The sequence below is a fragment of the Diabrotica virgifera genome, chromosome 8, assembly GCF_917563875.1.
Source record: "Diabrotica virgifera virgifera chromosome 8, PGI_DIABVI_V3a".
Taxonomy (NCBI): Eukaryota; Metazoa; Arthropoda; class Insecta; order Coleoptera; family Chrysomelidae; genus Diabrotica; species Diabrotica virgifera.
The window spans coordinates 65,587,712-65,608,382 of NC_065450.1; the positions used below are offsets into that span (position 1 = coordinate 65,587,712).

A 20,671-nucleotide genomic window follows, 5' to 3' on the forward strand; every position below is an offset into this window, starting at 1 on the left:
ACACACACAAACAAACACATTGAAAAATGCCACAAATGATTTCTGAACAATGTAGGAAAAAATTTTAACTAAATACGTATTTTCTGAAAAAAAAATTATATAATAAACTTACAATCATAAAATGTATAAAAAAAAAAATAAAAATTTCCACTGGGGTTCGAACTCGCTTATCAGCGCAGTTAGTATTGAAATTCATTCACCTTAAACTTTTACCCACGGAGACCATGTGTCATCATGTGTGAAAATCAACAAACTAAACGGATTAAACTTTTGACGGTTCTGAATTTAACCAAATTATTTTGATTTTGAATTGAAATTATTTAGAATTGAAAGAAATATTAGAATACAACAAAACATAGAGTAAGAAAACGATATATTAGGTGAATATTGATAGAAATTTTGATGGTAATCAAATTATGTAAATCAAAGCATTACATACTATTTTAGTAGGTTCTTTTTAAATTTTCCAAATAGGTAGGTCCTACCTATGAAATTTTTTATTAGGATACTGAAACATTTACAATTATTACGTACCTGTCGCTTTTAAAAACTATTTAAAAAGTCACTACAATATTATAAACTTGCATTTTTCTCTGCCATCACAACAATAAAAACTAATATACACAGCATTAATTTGTTTATCCAAAATCTCCATATTGAACAATTATTGACAGATGATTTTAACACCCAATCAGATCCCGTATAACGTTTATACCATACTGTCTGTGTGCGCATGCGCGCAGAATTATGAAATTTTACTCTCAATCGCGCCTAAAGAAGTATAACTTCAAAAAACCTTGCTAAAATTGTGGAATGAAAGAATTCGGATAACAGTCCTCGTAAGCGACGCGCAGTTGCGTCCTCGCCTGACCCCTGTGAAAAGTGAGCTAAGGCTACCCCTTTTAGAGGATGGAAGGGACCAAAGAAGCTAGTCCTGATGATTGCAACTCTCAACGTCAGAAGTAAGGTATGTGCAGGTAATAACGCCAGCGTGGTAATATCGCCAACTCGTGATTTCTCAGAAAGTATGTTTGCTAAATAATAAATGGCAACATGGATATGTTCCTCATAGTATTCTAAATCACGTGATCATGTTTGCGATGACCTTAGATTCGCCAGCGGTGTTTAGGACACTTGTGGGACACTTGAGTATCAGTGTTCGTTGTAGAACGAGTACCGTTTATAGTTTTACATCTTTTGTGTTTATTAGATTGGAGCGGCGTTATTGATGAGTAATATTATTTGATTTCAGTGATTTGTACTTTGTTTCCTAAGGAATAAAACGATGCATTCAGATTTTTAAGGTAGTTTTGCTTATCTTCGAAAACCAAATTACAAACAATTTATGTGCATGTCAATAATATCGCCAAGTCCAATGGATGGTAATAACGCCTTGGCGTTATCATCCTCACTTGGAGAAAGTTGCCTTGGCAACCTTCTCCAGATACGTCAAAGGTTGGAAAAATTAAAAAGCGCTCTGCCGTAGAGTCATCGACAAGCAACAGTGATTCTGATGATATAGAGTTGGTGAGATGGAAACATCAGATGAAGAAAAACATGACACTTCATTTTCAGATATGCTAACGACTCCAGATTATGGTACAAAAATCTTATTGTTCTTAAATACTTAGGTACTTATTGTTATTTTTCAGCAAATATATCATTATGAAGTATAATGTTTAATTGTTAGACCGTATTGCATTCGAAATAATCGGTTGGCGATATTGCCAACAAGGGTTGGAAATATCGCCAAAGATGACTTTTTTTAAATTGTCCAGTAAATGTGTAAAGATACCCAAGTTATTATTTTAATGGATTCTACGTAATTTCAAGTAGTTCATTGAATAACTCAAGTTGGGACATCTTTTTTAATATGACCCACTATCCAACAAAAAAATTCTAAACCTTAACTTGGCGATATTACCTTCAGATACCTTATGACATCTAAAGGAAGAGAGCTCAGTGGTTTCATGAGAAGAAGGATGGATGTACTTTGTGTGCAAGAAACTCGTTGGAAGGATAATAAATCGAGAGATGTTGGAGATGGATGCAAGTTAATAAGCAATAGTGTGAACAGTCATGGCAGAAATGGAGTGGGTATTATTTTGAATAACGAGTGGAAGGAACATCTAGTAAGGGTAACCAGAAGAAGGGATAGAATAATGAGGGTGTAACTGAATACAGGCGATACCAAGGTGAACATCACATGTGCCTACGCCTCACAGGTAGGGTGTGAAAAACAGGAACAGGAATAATTTTAGAGTGCTTTTGATTGCGAGAGCTCGAGATTCTTCTCTTCTTCATGTACCATGTCCTTTCAGAACGTTGGTTACCATCATAGCTATCTTAATTTTATTCACTGCCACTATAGGAGGTGGCAATAAGAACTGAAGAAGGAAATAGTGTGACTAACTTTGCAGTGGCATGGGATTAGACTGTGATTAATATGTTTTTTATGAAGGCTGAATACCAGTATGTTACCTATACTCTATACTAGCGGGGGAAGGGAAGGTTAGATAGATTTTTATGCTGTGTACAAGAAACCAGTTAAAAGAGGTTACCAACTGTGAAGTGATAAAGGGTTAATGTGTAGCTAGTCAAGCAGCACACAATGTGTAGTTAGTCAAAGTAAAGTGGTAAAAGTTAAACGATAAGGATTTGATAAAATTCTTCAAAAGTAGAGCTCGAAGAGTTTGAGGAGAAATATATGGATATGGTAAATGACTGGTGGGAAGCTATCAGCAAAGTTGTGGTGTGAGTGAGAGGGGGAATGCTAGCTTTGTCTAGGGACAAAGAAACTTGGCAGTGGAATGATAGAGGTTAACAAACGGAAGGTTAGGGAGAAGAAAGGGGTTAGAAAGAGATATGAGAGGTCCAAAAGGAAGGAAGAGAAGGATACATACAAGTTAGCAAAGCGAAAGGTATTAAGACGGTAGAAAACCAGAATTTATATGTTGATGGCTATATCCGATTAACTGAGTTTCTTTGACAAACCCAAATTTTAATTTACAATTACTAAAAGAAAGTTCAATTTACCTGTATATGTAAGTTGCTAACCAGTATTGAATGGTGATGTTCCAGTGTTTCATGGCTTCTCGCATTGTAGGAACCCAATCTGATTCATAAGGGTTTATGGATTGGATGGTTTCATAGTCATATTCGAGTCCTTTTAAAACTTCTGGATCAGTCCTAAAGAAAAAATACATATTTTTTTAATAAATCAATCTGCTCTGGAACGTACGAGGAAGGCGGTGACCATCTTTTGGTAGTAATCCATGAACTGATAGTACTTATTTAGCGGAATGCATTGATACCAGACGAGTGGCTAAAGGGAATATGCCCACTGCATAAAAAGTATGATGAACTTGATTGCAAGAACTATAGAGAACTCTCTTAGTATCTGCATATAAAATATTCGGTACCATATTTTTGAGAGACAAACTCTTTACAAAGAATATTATTGGTCATTACTAATGCGGATTCACAACCGGGAAGTCAACTATATACCAAATACACGCACATATGCAAATCACACTAGAATATAATATATATCACACCATCTCTTCATCGACTTTAAAGCAGCCTATGTCAGTGTTAAAAGAACTGCACTATATAATGCAATGGTAGACTTTGGAATCCCATCTAAGTTAGTTAAAATGACAAAACTAACAATGCAAAACGTAAGCTCGTGCGTTATAAGGGGCTCAAACATGGACTTTATTCCAAAACGACGAGAGATTACTTGGTATATTCGAGAGAAAAATAATTCAAAAGAATTTTGGGGCCTTAAATGAAAATTGCCTATAGTCTATATTCTATACTATAGCGTCGAAGATAAAACTTTGAATTAAACCAACTATACATAGATCCAGATACATAATATTGTGAAATGTATTAAGGTGCAGTAACTAAGATGGTCTGGCCGCATTGCAAGGATGTCAGCTAATGAGTACACGAAGAAACTGACATTCTCAAATCCAGAGGACAAAAAAGTAGAGTACGACCTTGTAGAAGATGGATTGATGATGTGGAAGAAGACCTTCAGATTCTAAGTAAATTGTCTTCAATGTCGACATCTCAGGCACTTTAAATATTACTCTAATTATAGTTTAAATTCAACTTACGTTTCCTTGAGCTTTTTGTAGTTTTGTGTTGGTCCATGACCAGATTTGGCTTTTGCAAATTCTGGATATACTCCCAAACCTCCAAAGATACATACGATTTCAGTGAGTACTAGTCCAAAATAGATCCTACTTCTAAATATTAAAAATGATGGCCAGACATACCAAGCTCTATAGAAAAATGACCTGTCCAAAAACTCTTCTGTGCTTACGTACTAAAAAATAATGAATATTATAAGTATTTTCTTAATATGAAATGAAGCGTAAGTTATAAATCTCTTTATTTATAATTTGTAAACGATTTTTACTAGATCTGAATGGAAGGACATAGCCAGAGAGGCAAAGACCCATCCAATGATATGATGCCAAAAGAAGAAATTATTTTTAGGAAGTTTTGTTGCAATTTATAAAAACATCACCACAGTCCATATCGGGCCTTAGCTTGTTTAACTAATCTTCAGAATTTATTCCTATTTCTAGTTTTTGTTCTCTAGTTTCTACTTTTCTCAAATCCTCGTAATCAAAGATGCCTCTACCGAGATAGGTACTGCCTTCTCTATTTCGCTACTCTTTATCAATCCCGCATGAATTATAAAATAAAATCGATCTAACGAAACGATTAGAATAGGTGAGAGAAAGAGAGATTGGGCCAGAGATTGGTTAGTACAAATAACTAAGTAACCCTGAACTCTTTTTAATGAATATCCCAAAAAGAGGGAAAAATTATTTAAAAAAGCTGCATCTGCATAGTATTCTTTGCTATTAACTGGTCCCGTCGCATGATTAGAAGAATCATATTATACGTAAAATTGAGGAAGTGGATAATTTCTTATCAATATTAAAATTTCCAAAAATCTCTTATGGTTCTATTTTTTTCTTTTAACTCTATTCATCCTGGACATATTTTATACTCTATATTTCTATGTATATAGATAAAACAATGGCTTTTATTATTCAGAATGAAAATATTTTGAAACCTACCGATAGCGGCCAATAATAATTAGTAATAAGATGAGCTGCCCCCAAAATGGGAATCCAGTGTATCCTTTTCTTAAGAGCCGTTACAATATTGTCGTATTTATAGTAAGGCTTGTATAAATGGTCCAAGTAGGTAACATAGCGGAAATATGGACCTAGAATCGCAAAATTATATAAAATAAATAAAAAAGCTTAAATTGTGGACAACTAATAATAAATAAATAAATTTAATACATACATACATAATCTTTATTTCTTTTACCGGCTGATAAATGATGATGATTTTTACGCCAGTGTCGAAAATCAAATTTTACATTTCAAAAATAAATATAAACTTATACAGGGTGTCCCGAAAAGATTGGTCATAAATTATACCACACATTCTGGGGTCAAAAATAGTTCGATTGAACCTTACTTATCTTAGTATAAATGTGCTCATAAAAAAAGTTACAGCCCTTTGAAGTTACAAAATGAAAATCGATTTTTTTCAATATATCGAAAACTATTAGAGATTTTTTATTGAAAATAGACATGTATCATTCCTATGGCAGGAACATCTTAAAACAAAATTATAGTGAAATTTGTCCCTCCCATAAAAATTTATGGGGATTTTGTTCCTTTAAACCCCCCAAACTTTTGTGTACGTTCCAATTAATTCATTATTGTAGAACAATTAGTTAAATACAATGTTTTTAAAACTTTTTTGCCTCTTAGTATTTTTTCGATAAACCAGTTTTTATTGAGATGCGGCTTCTTTTTCAATATATTTACGTAAAAATTCTATGGGGGTTTTGTTCCTTTAAACCCCCCAAATATTTGTGTACGTTCCAATTAAACTATTATTGTGGTACCATTAGTTAAACACAGTGTTTTTAAAACTTTTGCCTCTTAGTCTTGTTTTCATAAGTCACCTTTTATCGAGATGAAGCTTCTTTTTCAAAATATACCTAAACATGTAAATTATAAATAAATTTTCAGATTATTAACAGGTCTCTATAATCGTACTTAACCATATACAAATATGTGGTGGATTCGACAAATATTCAAAATATCTCGATAAACACTGGCTTATTGAAAAAGTACTAAGAAGCAAAAAAGTTTTAAAAATAATGTGTTTAACTAATGGTGCCACAATAACAATTTAATTGGAACGTACACAAAAGTTTGGGGGGGTTTAAGGGAACAAAACGCCCATAAAATTTTTATGGGGTGCACAAATTTTACTTAAATTTTTTTTTAAGATGTTGCTGTCATAAAAATTCCCCATGTCCATTTTCAATAAAAAATCTCTGAGAGTTTTCGATATATGAAAAAAAATCGATTTTCATTTTGTAACTTCAAAGGGCTGTAACTTTTTTTGTGTGCACTATTGTATATAGGTAAGTGAGGTTAAATCAACTTATTTTTGACCCCAAAATCTGTGGTATAATTTATGACCAATCTTTTCGGGACACCCTGTAAAGGGTGTAACAAAAATACAGGTCATAAATTAAGTCACATATTCTGGGACCAAAAATAGTTCGAATGAACCTAACTTACCTTAGTACAAATATGCACACAAAAAAAGTTATAGCCCTTTGAAGTTACAAAATGAAAATCGATTTTTTCGAATATATCGAAAACTATTAGAGATTTTTTATTGAAAATGGATATGTGGCATTCTTATGGCAGGAGCATCTTAAACAAAAATTATAGTGAAATTTGTGCACCCCCTAAAAAATTTATGGGGTTTTGTTCCCTTAAACCCCCCCAAACTTTTCTGTACGTTCCAATTAAATTATTATTGTGGTACCATTAGTTAAATTCAATATTTTTAAAACTTTTTTGGCTCTTAGTATTTTTTCGATAAGGCAGTTTTTATCGAGTTGCGGCTTCTTTTTAATATGTTTACATAAAAATTTTATGGGGGTTTTGTTCCTTTAAACCCCCCAAATGTTTGTGTACGCTCCAATTAAACTATTACTGCGATACCATTAGTTAAACAAAATGTTTTTAAAACTTTTTTGCCTCTTTGTATTTTTTCGAGAAGGCAACTTTTATCGAGATATGACTTCTTTTTTTAATACGGTTCAAAATATACCTAAAAATGTAAATCATACATATAGTCCTGTCGCCAGGGGGGGTACAACGGCCCCCTGTATTCAGATGGACTTACCCAAGTTTTTATTATGTATTTTGGCCCGTAGAACACGAATTTTTTGGGTAACAGTTGATCCGGATGTCGATAATATTGTTATAAACAAAGAAGTTGAGGAATTACATAACAGCGATTTCTCGCAAAACAAAACATGTTTTTGTATTTTTTGGGCCATTCTGACCAAAAAATGTTCCTACAAGTTTTTTCGTAGGATGCATAGTTTTCGAGATAAACGCGGTTGAACTTTCAAATAATCGAAAAATTGCAATTTTTGGACCCGAATAACTTTTGATTAAAAAATAAAATAGCAATTCTGCTTACCGCATTTGAAAGTTCAAGTCAAATTCTATCGGTTTCGAATATATACATTGCTAAAAATTTATGTTTATTGCTTAAAAAAAAAGCTATAAACACATAGTGTTTCCCGTGCCTAATACATGCGTTTACATGCATGCTACGTAGAAATAGCCTCGCTTGCACTTGTACCTACTCTACCTACTCGTTCGATTTTAAATGAGAAATCATTGAAAACATCACTCCAGCACTAGGTGTTTATACTTTGTTTAACAATAAAATAATAAATTTTTAGCAATGCAAATAACTAAAACCGGTATATTTTGACTTGAACTTTCAAGTGCAATAAGCAGAATTGCTATTTTACTTCTTAGTCAAAAGTTATTCGAGTACAAAAATTGCAATTTTTCGATTTTTTGAAAGTTCCACCGCGTTTATCTCGAAAACTATGCATCCTACGAAAAAATTTGCAGGAACACGTTTTGGTTAGAATGGCCCAAAAAATACAAAAACATGTTTTGTTTTGCGAGAAATCGCTGTTATGTAATTCCTCAACTTCTTTGTTTATAACAATCTTATCGACATCCGGATCAACTGTTACCCAAAAAATTCGTGTTCTACGGGTCAAAATACATAAAAAAATCTTGGCTAAGTCCATCTGAATACAGGAGGCCGTTGTACCCCCCCTGGCGACAGGACTAATAAATTTTCATATTATTACCAAGTCTCCATAATCGTACTTAACCATATACAAATATGTGGTGGATTTGAAAAATATTCAAAATATCTCGATAAAAACTGACTTTTCGAAAAAGTACTAAGAGCCAAAAAAGTTTTAAAAATATTTTGTTTAAGTAATGGTACTACAATAATAATTTAATTGGAACGTACACAAAAGTTTGGGGGGGCTTAAAGAAACTAAACCCCCATAAAATTTTTATAGGGTGTCCAAATTTCACTATAATTTTTTCTTAAGATGCTACTGTCATAAGAATGCCATATGTCCATTTTCAATAAAAAATCTTTAATAGTTTTCGATATATTGGAAAAAATCGATTTTCATTGTGTAACTTCAAAGGGTTGTAACTTTTTTTATATACACATTTGTACTAAGGTAAGTTAGGTTCAATCAAACTATTTTTGGTCCCAGAATATGTGATTAAATTTATGACCTGTATTTTCGTTACACCCTGTATAATAACTACATAGAGCCTTAATTAAAATCTAAAAATAAATTATGACTCTTTTATCGTGGTGCTGCAGTATAAGTTCTTCTCCATTCTCTTTTGTTGTTTGTCAAAGTTTTTGCTTGCCTGAAGTCTATATTTCTTTTCGTTAAAGCCTTCTCAATGGTGTTGTTCCATGTTAGCTGAGGTCTGCCTCTTTTTCTTTTGCCTTGCGCCTTACACTCCCAGACTATTTTGGGAAGTCTCTCATTTGGCATTCGATTCAGGTGGCCAAGCCATCGCAGCTGATTTTCTTCAACTCTATCCAAAACTGCTTTTGTTTGCAAGCGCTTTAGATATCCTCGTTTCTGATACGATCCCTCCTGGAAATTCCAAGTACTCTCCTTAGGTATTTCATCTCCACAACCTGTATTCTCGAAGCATTACGTTGGTTTATTATCCATGATTCGCTGCTATAAGTTAGTGTCGGCACGTAGATGGAATTAAAGACCTTCAACTTCGTCTGCCTCGTGATTTCCTTCTTATTGAGCAGAGCCTTCCCTAAATCATGAAAAAATCTTTCGGTGTTTCTTATTCTGCTGTCTACTTCTGTTTCAATATTTCCATGTAACATAAAAATGTGCCCCCTTAGATCAAAAATCGACTTGTTTCGTCATTTCCTTAAAATCTAATAAATATGTACCGCCAAATATCGTTTTCTTTGGCCCACACTGTATATTAAATTAGCATATACTCACCTAATTTTGATTGTCATTTTCCTTTTTTTTTGTATCCTGTAGCGCATATCGCTGGTACCTATGATTAATGTGATTCGTAATACATTTTCAATGAAAATAATAACTCTTTGATAAGTGTTGGCGATACCATTTTTTTATATGCGTGTCCGCGAAGATTATTTATAACTTCCAAAATATTCATGACGAAAAGATTTGGTTCTTAATAGATGCCGACGAAAACAATTATTTTCCCGTCTGTTTTCGCGAAAAAATTAATAATTCCTGGAAGATTTACAGTACTTTTTAGTAATTATAATTTTCTTGGACCCACAAACAGAAATTATGTTTTTTGCTGATACTCCTCAAAAAATATTTTTTTACTCGCTAGCACCTTATTAGGGATTATAATTTTTACAATCATATAATCGAAAATAATATTTTTCGCGGCGTTCACTAAAAGTTATACTCTTAAAGGCATTTTTCGGAGTTATATTTTTCGTAAGCGGCGGCGATATAATAAGTCTATTTGCTTATATTATAAACTAATTACAAAAAACACTTAAAAGCACTCGAGCGCTTTGGGGACCTATTGGGTTGTGAAGAGTAGGTTCTAAAGCCAAAAAAAGTTAAATAAAGTTTTCCATTTTAGTGGGGACTTTCCATTTTTAATTTAATTTTTCATTCCCAACAATCGTTCTTTCCGATTATAGCGCCATTAATCCATAATTCGAAAAAATGTTTCAAATAAAAGTTAGTTATTTTTACGTAAGGAATTGGAATCTGCATAAAAAAAATGGAGGGTCCTATTTAAAATTTTAAAGTAACACTCCTCACCCCACCTCCGTGGGGGGTCGTGTTTGGTGCCATTCGATAGATTTTTCAAAGATATTAAATAAGTATTTTTTAAAATTTTTCGATCTGATGTTCATTTCGCGAAATATCGCGGGATTCGTATTTAAAATTTTAAATCTACCCCCTACCCCTCTCCGTGGGGAGTCGTATTTTTTAGTTTTTAGATCTATCGTTCATTTCACGAAATATTTGCTTTTTTCTTGTGAAACTTTGTGACTCACCCATTTCCTTACGCCCCGCCCAAATCGTCAGAGTTTTGAAATATACACTGTTTTGCATCTACTTAAAAGCCCCTGTATTTAAAGCCAATATATGGTAGAGGTACATCTACAGGGTAGATCCCCTACCATTATTGATGTAAAGTGCCTTGCAAATTCCTCAGCACGGTGTATTACGATATCTACAGTTGCGGTATCATTTCAACGTTAATTAGCCATACCAACCAACAATGATAAGACATGTACATTTAAACATTTCATGATATAATTTCCACATGTCATAATAGTACTTAAAAACAAAAAATTATTCGATTTCTAAACATACACATCCATGAATATTTATTTTTTTACTAAATTTTAGTTATCAGAACAACCGGAAATAACTATTGGAATTCAGTTGGAATATCATTACTTTGTATTGTGAAGCTTACTGGCAATAGAAAATATTTGAACTACTTAGAACCATGTTCTTTAAATTACTGCAAACTAACAATAACAAAAAAAGTAAAAAAAAGGATCTCAAATACATAACTATGTATTAAAAAAAGAATGTGTGTGTACTCTGTACGCACGTAAGAAGTTATACTTCTATTATATGATTTCAACGAAATTAATATACTTTAAACAGTTTATTTATATTTTATTTAAAAATTAAACTAATTTTAATACCTACTACTTTTCAAAAATTTTTATTAAAACAGTACCAAAAATTTAATATACTTACAATCATAAAAAAATGAAAAAATAAAAGTTTCTATTGGGGTTCGAACCCGTTTATGTTAGCGCAGTTAGTATTGAAATTTAATCATCTTTACACTTTTACCCACGGAGACACATGCATCATGTGGGAAGATCGACGAACTAAACGGTTTAAACTTTTGACAGTTCTGAATTTAACCAAATTATTTTGATTTTTGTAGAATTGAAATATTAAAATACAACAAAACATAGAGTAAGAAAACAATATATGAGGTGAATATTGGTAGAAATTTTGATGGTAATCAAATTATGTAAATCAAAGCATTACATACTATTTTGGTAGGTTCATTTTAAATTTTCCAAATAGGTAGGTACCTATGTAATTTTTTATTAGGATACTGAAACATTTACAATTATTACGTACATTAAAACTATTAAAAAACTCGATTTAAAAACCATTTAAAAAGTCACTACAATTATAAACTTGCTTTTCTCTCTGCCATCACAACAATAAAACTAATATACACAGCATTTGTTTATCCATAATCTCCATATTGAACAATTATTGACAGATGATTTTAACACCCAATCAGATCCCGTATAACGTTTGAGCGACTAATACCATACTGTCGGTGTGCGCATGCGCCCTGTAAAATAAAAATTCACCCTCGTGCCTAAAGAAGTATAACTTCAAAATTTCTTCTTCTTAAAGTGCCCTCTCCTCAATGGAGGTTGGCTACTACAATTGCAAACGCTTCTCTGTCTTCAGCTGATCTTATTAGCTGTTCAAAATTTAGCCCCGTCCATTGTCGGATGTCTCTTACACACGATACTCTTTTCCTTCCTAGTCATCTCTTTCCCTCGATCTTTCCTTTCGTTATCAGTTGAGCATATTGGTACTTATTGTTTCTCAGTATGTGGCCTAGGTATGATGTTTTTCTAACTTTCACTGTGTTGAAAAATTCTATTTCCTTGTCTATTCTATGCAGCACTCCTTCGTTTGAGGTATGCGATGTCCATGAAATTTTGGGTATTCTCCGGTAGATCCACATTTCAAAGGCATCCAATTTATTTATGGTTGATGTTTTAAGGGTCCATGTCTCAACTGCATAGAGAAGAGTCGACCAAACGTAGCGTTTTGATAAACGTAGTCGAATTTCGAGTTTTATTCGAGAATCACAAAGCAGTTTTTTTGATTTTTTTCGAAAGATTTTCTGGTCTGTTCTATTCTGGATCTTATTTCTAGATCAGGATTTAAACTGCTAGCGATCCAACATCCCAGGTACTTAAATCTGTTGACCCGTTCTAAAATGTGCCCGTTTATTGTGCAATATTGAGGTACATTTTGGGTTTTTCGGATTGACACTGTTCACTTATTTGAACACTTTGGTTCTCTGTTCTCTTAATGTTTATTTTCATACGTATCATCAGCCTGTCTGATGCTAAAAAATCATCGATTTTTTTAACGAACTAGAAAACTTAGTCCAAATTGATATTTTTGACTTGAAGACCTTTTTACTTATCAATACAGATATATGTAGAACATAATTATAGTTAATAATGCAGTTGATAAGTAATTAACGATAATTATCTTTTTTTTGTGTGTGTATTTAGACCAAAATAAATGTCTTGACAAAAACGAATCTTGTCTCTGACTGTAATTTACTACCCGAGGTTATCACAAGGGTTAGAATGTTTTGAACTTATTGAGGATATCTTAAATGGTGCGAAATATAAGCAAATACTTCAAAACCTCCTTATACCAAGCATTGTGAAATTAAATGGTGGCGAGAATGATATTTTTCAGTAGGACGGAGCGGCCTGTCATGTGGACAGAACAGTATAGCATTGAAATCATTGAAACAGTATAGCACAAAATGAAACAGACACCAAGGAACAACCCACAGCAGACATTATGTGAACTTATAGCAAAAATAAAGCACATTTGGAATACACTGACCAATAAACAGTGTAAATCCTTGGTCGAGTCAATGCTCAAGCATATTCGAGTGGTTGTAAAGTCTCTCTCTCTCTCTCTCTCTCTTTTCTGTCTCTCTCCCTCTCTCCTTTCTGTCTCTCTCCTTCTCTCTCTTTTTTTTAGTTCCATCTCACCTTGGGCATTATTGCATTTCTTGGCCAAAAGTGTGCTGAGTCAATGACTGAGTCAGCGCAGGCGCAGACCATAAACTCTAAGGGTATATCAGAAATATCTGGAGAACTAAAGGCAACAAAATCATGAAAATTGGAATGGAGGGGTTTTGAAGAGTGATCTATTTAATGAAAATATATTTTCATATATTTCCCGGTAAGTTTATTCATATATCTGCCTAATATAATTATTAATGCAGTACTGCAAGCAAAATACAATTAATTAAATTTAATTTTATACAATATTTGCATATCATATCAGTATTGTGGAGCAACATATAATTTTTCTTCTTCAATGACATTAGGTATGAAATATACGCCAATTTGACAATTCCAATTGACAATATAATACTTCAGAAAGTTTCAAGATTTCTCCGATATTTACGCACGATCGTTTCTCATATCCCCTCCAAGTACCTGCACACCGCCAATATCTAACTGCTTTAATTTGTGAGTTATTGGTGATTCAAGCCAAACATTAATTGCAACAAAAAATACGTGAAATTTTATTAGGTTGGCCGTGAAAATATTTAATCACAAATAATTTTTCGGAAATAAATACATACAGTGGACTCTCTCTATAACGAACACGGATATTACGCGGTTTCGCTTATAACGAGGTACGCTAGATGTCCCATGAAATTCCTATTGAACCATAACACCTCTATAACAAGGCATAATTGGTTATAACGAGGAAAAATGAAATCGAGGAATGTTTTTTACCTGTTGTTAGCGAAGTAATTAATGGCTATAAATAAATACCACAACTGTTTGTATATAGAAATTCCCAACATCTGTGTTATTATCGAGGCCAGTGGTGTAATAAACATCGCCTACAATAAACTTCTTTCTGTTTATCTATCGACTGATATTGAATACATATTGTAGGAAAGTTACAATTTATGATGGTAAATTTACGATGGTACGAAGTTTCATTGTTCAGGCCGACCATCGACACCTAATAAACTACGTAAGAGGCATCAAAACATTTCAATATTATTGTTGTTTGATATAACGAGATCCGCTTATAACGAGGTAATTAGTCCGCCATTTCAATTCTCGTTATAGATGGAGTCTACTGTATTAATCTAAACTGATCCTTAAAATTACCAATAATGGTTGAGTTATCAGAATATGTACACCTACAAAGTTAAGATTGTTGGTGAGATTAACAATTAAGCGCAAATTAAAGCAATTAGGCATATGAAATGCTTAAGAAGTAAAAAAGTACCATAAAATATCATTTCATTACAATAATATACAGGGTGTTCTATTTAATAAAATTCAGAAAATACTCAGTCCGAGTTTCGACCAACAATGTATACTAAAATTCAACATTTAGCTACACTAATAATTTTTACCAAAAGTAGACTATATTAAAAATCATTTGAACATAAATAGACTTTTTGATGTCAAACTACTACAATTCTACAGGGTGTAAAAATTGCTACAAAATGAATAAAAAAATGTAATTATCTTTTAAACCACCCTATGTAATATTAGAAAACCTCATATTTTAAGAAAGAAAAAATCAAGAAGAATCCAGAATGTAAAGATATATAGGGGGTCACATTAAAAAAACGAAGTTATAAGCAACTTCCGGTATAACCGGAAGAAGGAAATAGCTGAAAATATTTTCATTAAATAGATCACTCTTCAAAACCCCTTCATTCCAATTTTCATGATTCTGCTGCCTTTAGTTCTCGAGATACTTCTAATTGGCCCTTTATCTGCTTCACCATATATAGTTGCATTAAACAGAATTACATTCAAGTGAGATTTTACTGTAAATATTACATTAAATCTGTAACACAAAACAAATGAAAAATAAAAGAAAAAAACTAACCTGTTAAAACTCCACAGTAGTTGAAAGTATAACAAAAAATATCCGTAAAACTGATTTTAAATTGTAGTCTTTCATCCTCATACTCTTGTTCTTCGGTTTTGGTTGACTCATCCTTTTTCTTTTTAGCTTCGAAGGAAGTGTTAACTTCACAAGCCAGACCGACTAATTTTAGAGTCAACATCATTTGGACCAGATTGGTGTGTCCTGGAGCATATGGAATTCCAAAATAGGCCGTTGTTCGGAAGAACATGAGATACAAAAAGGAAAAGACAAATGAATATACATGACATTTCCTATAACAAAAAAATATTATTCGCCAAGCTATAATTATTAATGATTATAGTTAGTTAAGATACTTCATTGAAAATTGTCACAATTAAATAAAAAGTAAAAAGATGAGCTTTTATTTATTTATTTGTCAACGAGCCATTGCCCAATTTAAATGCAATATTACAAGAATATAATACTAAATTATAATCTTTTTTTAATTTAAAACCCTAATTAATCAATTACATGTCATAATTTTTTTTAAACTAACAGACAAAAAAGAAACTAAACAAAAACTAGGTCACAATTTAAAATCGAGTAGGTAAACAAAATTACACAGCTAGTAGCTATTGCAAACCTGGCAAACCTAGATAGATATCCATAGTTTGTTCGATGGTGGGTAATTTCGAAAGGCTTGATAAGCCTGGTTTGCCTAGAAGCAGGGTTGCCAGGTCAGTTTTGATGTCTTCAGTAGTTTTGTTTTCAAAAAATCAGTAGCCATCAGTAGATTTTTTAAGCCATTTATAATACAGTAAAACCTGTGTTAATGGCCACCTGTTAAAATCGGCCACTTTTACTAACGGCTTGGTCTTTTATATAATATATACCTAGTAAGCGCGTAAAAGTTGGAATAAAATAATTTTTTGTAAATCGGTGATTTTGGAAAAAAATCCCGAAATGGGTAATTTTTTATTTTTAGATTATGCTTTTTTGGCGTATATAGCGATGATTTTTTTAAATGAGAATAGGATCGTGTGCTAGCTTATTTGAAAGGTTGTTAGTTGCCTGTCACCTCTTGTAACATAATGACCTAATTTGTTACCTTTGACCCAATTACCACGTGTGGGAGTCATATGTTATCCTAGGGCCGTATCCTTAGGAATTATTTCCATCCTTTGGAATTTGCTGTTAGCATTTTGATGTGACTTTTAGTCCATTTTTGAAAGCCTTTGACCTTCGTATTTTTTGGTTGGCTCACCATGTTCTTGCAACACTGATGATGCTCTTTTTAGAGCGAAAACGTTTTGTTCGATGTTTGTAGCCCTATAGAGCTTTTTAAAATAATATACCTTTTACCAAGACCAAAATTGTTTATTAAATTTTACTTATAATTAAGATAATTATTTATACAGGGTACAAAAAAAATTATTGAATTAAATTAATTGACACAAAAAGCAGAATGTAGGTAATGTAATTTACTTAATTAAAAATACATTTTACTGTTGCCAGAAAACATCAAAAAATATTTATTTGCTAAATAATAGTACATTGTTTACCGGGTAGGAAAAGCTTAACATTCCTGGACGACTGTGAAGAACACAGAGTCCAGGAATGTGGCTTTTCCTACGAGGTAAACATACTATTTTTCCACAAATCGTTTAAAATTCGACAGATATTGATTGATTTAAAAAAAACGCGATAATTTTATTCCCAAATAAATGGTGCTTTGAAATTCCTAATAAAATTACTTGGGTTACTATGGAAACGTATTGAGGTTGAATTGTCAAACTTGACGCTTATAAATTTAATTGCTGGTGTTCTCGAAAGTAAAATGATAAGTGATGATGAAATTTCCATTCCTGGGACTCCTCCAGAGCTGGTTGAGGCAGTGAATACTGCTTCATTAGAATTATTGCCAAAGAAATCAAGAGAAAAGTACGAAAATGCATACAGACGTTTTATGGATTATCGCATGAGTAAAAATATGTATTATCATTTATGTAGAACACTAACAACTGTACGGAAATATCATTTCCTTACAGTAAGGAAGTTCTGACTTTTTCTTCAAGAAATTTTGACAGGAATGTCAAAATTTCCTGGCGATTTGCGGAAAATATTGTTTTTCTTCAAACGTCAAATAATGATGACATTACTTATCTAACTTGATCCTGTCAAAGTTTGATGTCTCCGCCGGCAGCAGTTTTTTTCCCATTTCTTTACGGCGGAGGGAAAAATGTTGTCATGGCAACAATATGAAACATGTCACAAAGCAACAATACAAATGTCATTAACAACAATTAAACATCATTTTTATTTATAGTAATATTAAAAGTACAATTAGTTAATGAGGCATTTTCAAAATTGAAACCGTGCAAAAATGTTCCCGACTCTTGATACGCATTGGTAATTGTTGATGATACTGATGGTCGAGCACAACTTTCAGCAATCATTCCGACGACTTAATTATTTTAATTTCTAACATCTAGACGACTTTGATAGTTGTCACAGTTAATTTCGAGTAAAAATAGCGTATGAATTGTACTATTTATGGTTGAAAATTGCTACGTTTGAAGAAAAAATAGTATACTTTATTCGGCAAAGAAGCGACTTTTCTTGACTTGCCCTCTATTACGCGCCTCACAGTTTACTCCACTGTTATGAAATTTTGACACTAATGACATTTATAAAATTTTGACACTATTGACATTTCATAGGTTAATTAAGTTATATCAGCGATTTTTTGTATTTTCTGCCTTATTACTCTAATTTTTAGATTTTTAGTCTGCTTTTTTATAAAAAACTTTTTTAGAACTCTTTAGCGACATATTAGTTTATTAGTATAATATAATATTTATGTACATACTACTGTCAAAGGCCGATATGATAAACCAAAAAAGAAGATGTATTTGGTGATTTTTTTAGTGACTTTCTTAGGTATAAATCTGTGTTTTCAGTTTACTCCTCCTGGTTTAAAAACAAAGCATAGTTTACACTGATTACATTATAACATGCATTGGAAAAGAGTTTTTAAGTGGATTCCATAATATATGACTTGTCTAAACTTTACTGGTTGAGAAGTTATATATTATGTAAGACAGATCTTTGCGTTAGGGGAGTGCATTTAGATTTTCACTTCGGAAAAAATCAAACAAGATAAAACTTTTTGTAATTTCATTAAGAAATGTTTAATAAACAACATATCAAAAAGTTCTACTCGAGAAGTGGGTGCTTCATTTTTTATTAAACAAATGAACAGCGAACTTAGATGTTTTTTTAAATAACTCAGAAAATATAATTTTTAGAAAAAAACTGACTTGACCATTGAAAAATTCAGAAAATTTTACAAACAAAACCTTATATAAAGATTTTTCTAAAATTTAATCTCTAGCTTCTGTAATTTTTTATTTACAACGCTAAAGTCACCCTTCTCACACACATTGGCGCACTGTAAACTAGCGTTGGAAGAAGTGCACGGTTGAGTTTTTTTAATGTAATTCTTTAACTAATGGATCAAAAGAAATTTTACTTATTGGACATGAAAGAAGATGAAATAAGCTATCTTATGGTTGTAATAAAAAGAAATAAAATGTATGGACATGTGGGCGGAAAGTGAGCCTTACATTAATTTTGTTTAAAAAAATTTTAAAATGTGTAACTAATACAATTTTACTTATAAAACTCTCAAATTTGCACAACTTACTTCTCAATCCTCTTACTAAACGATGTTTCATTCAAAAAAATCTCAAAAATTTAATTCAAATAATACGCTGTCTAAAAAATGTAATTTTTGAAAACTCGTAGTTTTACAGAATTCTAGTTTACAAGTTTGAATAAATCTAATACAATTTTTTTGATATTTTTTTAAAGCTTAGGATGTAATCTTTAAAAAACACTGAAATATTTTAGTTTAAAGATGAAATAAACAATTTCTTTTTGAGAAGACTAAGAAAGATAACAAAAATATAATACAAAAACCGAAAATTACCAGCTGAAAAAATGTATATACAGAGTGATCAAAACTTTTTTCTGTAAAATTTACCTAAAATATATTTAATAATAAGCTTCAACAATAATAAATGTTCAACAAAAAACTTTTTTTAAGCTCTTATACAGTATGTCTGCGTAACTTGGAACCTATTGAAAACTTTTTTAATATCAGTTTTACGAAAAAAAGTTATTCTTTATAAAATACTCTGCATCGTATATAACATAAGATGCAACCATCAAATATCAAATTTTGTTAATTTTGTACGAGGTATGTCAAAAAATATGAATTTCACTCAAGAGTAAAGTACCTTTATATTTCACAATATCGAAAATTTTTATAAAGAAAAGTTGTTTGTAATTAAAAACTATGTTCCAATATGTAATTATATCCTTCTAATCGAAAATTTGTTTTTTTTAAACATTGTTTCAAATTAATTATATACATCATTAAATTTTTACTTATTATTTATGATAACTGATTTATTATTAATTTTATGAAGAAAGTTATTCGTCATAAATAGCTGTGCATGGTCTAACACTTAACGACGTTCTACACCTTCGGCAAAGAATTAAGGATTTGCATGAAATTTTAGTATGTTATAGTTTACTTCAAAAAACTAAGACTTGATTTTTTAAAAATTGTTTTACCGTGCCGTTTAATTACTATTAAGGTTCAAAGTTAAGTTTTAACATGGGCTCTTATGGGAATTCTTAAAAAGTTAATAACTTTTGACCCAAAGGACATCGCACACATCTTATGGAAAATATAATGGCACTCAAATTCAATAAAATTTATACGAATAGATTCGTTTTAAATCAACGGTCAAATCTTATCATTTTCAATAATAAGAGCAGAAATTGATATAAATAAATCTGAAATCAAATGGATACGTACATAAGTTAGAGAGAGAAAAAATATTTTAAAACACCCAAATTGTCGGTACTCCATAAATCAGAGGATTAGTTTCACTAATTCGCTTAGGCCCAGCGGGGGTTTAAGCTCTTTTGAATAGCACCCAGAGCAATAATGATGGTAACTGACACTTTTACTGACTCAAAAAATGTGATTTCGATAAACTTTAATTGCAATTTGCGCCGTAATTAATCATAATTAAGAGTTGGCGCAATGATAAGATTTGACCGTTAATTTAAAACGAATCTATCCGTATAAATTTTATTGAATTTGAGTGACATTATATTTTCCATAAGATGTGTGCGATGTCCTTTACGATTTTTAATTATTTGTGCTTAAATTAAAGGTTTTTTTGTAGGGAATAACATATTAAAAAATGAGGATTGTTTATCGTACCATTATTAAATAAAAGTGAAAATACTGTTTCGCTCTTAAAAAGTTAATAACTTTTGACCCAAATTTACGATTTTTAATTATTTGTGCTTAAATTAAAGGTTTTTTTGTAAGGAATAACATATTAAAAAATGAGAATTGTTTACCGTACCATTATTAAATAAAAGTGAAAATACTGTTTCGCTTGCATATAA

At 31.7% G+C, this 20,671-nt stretch overlaps 1 protein-coding gene across 1 annotated transcript in view; it reads right to left on the reverse strand.

Annotated features, from left to right (window-relative positions):
* The window catches only part of LOC114331760 (lysophospholipid acyltransferase 7), a 44,019-nt gene that overhangs the window by 8,178 nt on the left and 15,170 nt on the right, over window positions 1–20,671 (reverse strand). Inside the window, exons 2-5 of the mRNA XM_028281398.2 lie at window positions 15,197–15,489; window positions 5,103–5,254; window positions 4,125–4,336; window positions 3,037–3,189 (exon numbers count right to left, since the gene is read on the reverse strand). Of these exons, the coding sequence (XP_028137199.1) occupies window positions 3,037–3,189; window positions 4,125–4,336; window positions 5,103–5,254; window positions 15,197–15,489 (810 nt within the window). The remainder of the gene's footprint in view (window positions 1–3,036; window positions 3,190–4,124; window positions 4,337–5,102; window positions 5,255–15,196; window positions 15,490–20,671) is intronic.